Source organism: Penaeus monodon, chromosome 22 (genome assembly GCF_015228065.2).
Source record: "Penaeus monodon isolate SGIC_2016 chromosome 22, NSTDA_Pmon_1, whole genome shotgun sequence".
Taxonomy (NCBI): domain Eukaryota; kingdom Metazoa; phylum Arthropoda; class Malacostraca; order Decapoda; family Penaeidae; genus Penaeus; species Penaeus monodon.
In genome coordinates, this window is record NC_051407.1 from 28,731,319 (window position 1) to 28,732,695 (window position 1,377).

At 41.3% G+C, this 1,377-nt stretch overlaps 1 protein-coding gene across 1 annotated transcript; it reads right to left on the reverse strand.

The window, feature by feature from the left end:
• Positions 1 to 884: 884 nt before the first annotated feature.
• Positions 885 to 1,376, reverse strand: LOC119587410. The gene has a single exon (XM_037936149.1). The coding sequence runs from the start codon at positions 1,374 to 1,376 to the stop codon at positions 885 to 887; it is 492 nt and encodes a 163-aa protein (XP_037792077.1).
• Position 1,377: the final 1 nt, after the last annotated feature.

Below are 1,377 nucleotides of genomic sequence, written 5' to 3' on the forward strand. Positions count from 1 at the left end.
CAGGACTTGAGGTCATTCTCACTCTCTGCTAACAGGATGATACCGTCTGCAAATCTCAGGTTGTTCAATCTTTCTCCATTTGTTTTCACAACTGTTTCAATGTTTTATCATTTGCATATTTCTTCCAGTGCTGCTGTGAACATTACTAGTGGTGATGTGTCGCTTTGCCGGACCCCTTTCTTAATCGGAAATTTTCTGCCCAGGATATCAGTTCTGTGTGCTGTGCCTTCCTTATATGTCTCTTTTAGAATGTTTATGTACTGTTTCAGTGTCTCGAAGACTGCTTTATGCTGGATTGAGTCAAAACCTTTGTGATAGTCTACAAATGCCATATAAATGGGAATTTGTTAATTACTGGTCTTCTCTAGTGCCTGTAGGTGGTGTATGGTGGATTGACCACTTCTGTAGGCAGCTTGTTCTGCTGGTTGATGTTCATCTAATGTTTAATTCAGTCTGTTCTTCAAGATTTTCATAAATAGCTTGTACAAGGGAGAAAGCAGGCTGACTGGGCGGTAGAATGCTAGATCCCTCTTGTCTCTCTTCCTGAATATTAGAGTGATGATGGCATTTTTTCCATTCTTTTGTCACTTCCTCTGTTGTCAGCGCCTTGCTATAAGTCTTTATTCTTTGTCCGCGCAATTTCTCCCCTGCTTTGATCATTTTATCATTATTTGGTCTTCTCCCGTCGCCTTATCATTTTTCATGTTCTTCAGTCCATACTCAATTTCACCATCTAAGAATGGTGATACTTTCTCTATTTTTTACTAGGTTGATTTTGACGGCATCCTCGTGGAGCTTTCCCTTACATCTTCAATGATTCTCTCTCTGTTGGTGGTAATGGTTCCGTCTTGTTCTTTCAGGGCTGGCATTAGGACCTTGTGACCTTACTCACTGTTGGTGGCTTTCTTCGATCCCTTTCCACTTGTAATTGCTCTCTTCACTCTCAGGGTGTTGTGTTCTCCGAGGTCTTCTCTTATTCTCTTTCTGATGGTCTTACACAAATCTATCTTCTCGCCGGCAGTTAGATTTTTCCCTGCCATCTCTCTTCTTTTCTTCATTATCTCTTTGGTCTTCAACTTAGGCTTATCTTCTTTATTCTTCCCTGCTGTTTCCGCTGCGCACACCTGGATGGCCTCAGTCACCTTTTCCGCTTCTTCTTGACTCGAAAGTATCATAAAACAATTATGTAGCTTCAATTGGAGTTGAACTTCCTTTGTCATCAAAGCCTCAATGTTGTCTTTAAACATTCTTTGTCTCACCATTTGGCTTCGTTCGAGTCTGGTGTTCAATCTGATAGTGCCTCTAACCAACCTTTGGTCGCTTCCAGCATTCACTTGCTGGATGACATCAACATTCTGCACAATATGTACATGCATG

Coding starts and splice junctions, on each gene's coding strand:
- LOC119587410 (XM_037936149.1), bottom strand. CDS start 1,376: ATGCATGTACATATTGTGCAGAATGTTGATGTCATCCAGCAAGTGAAT.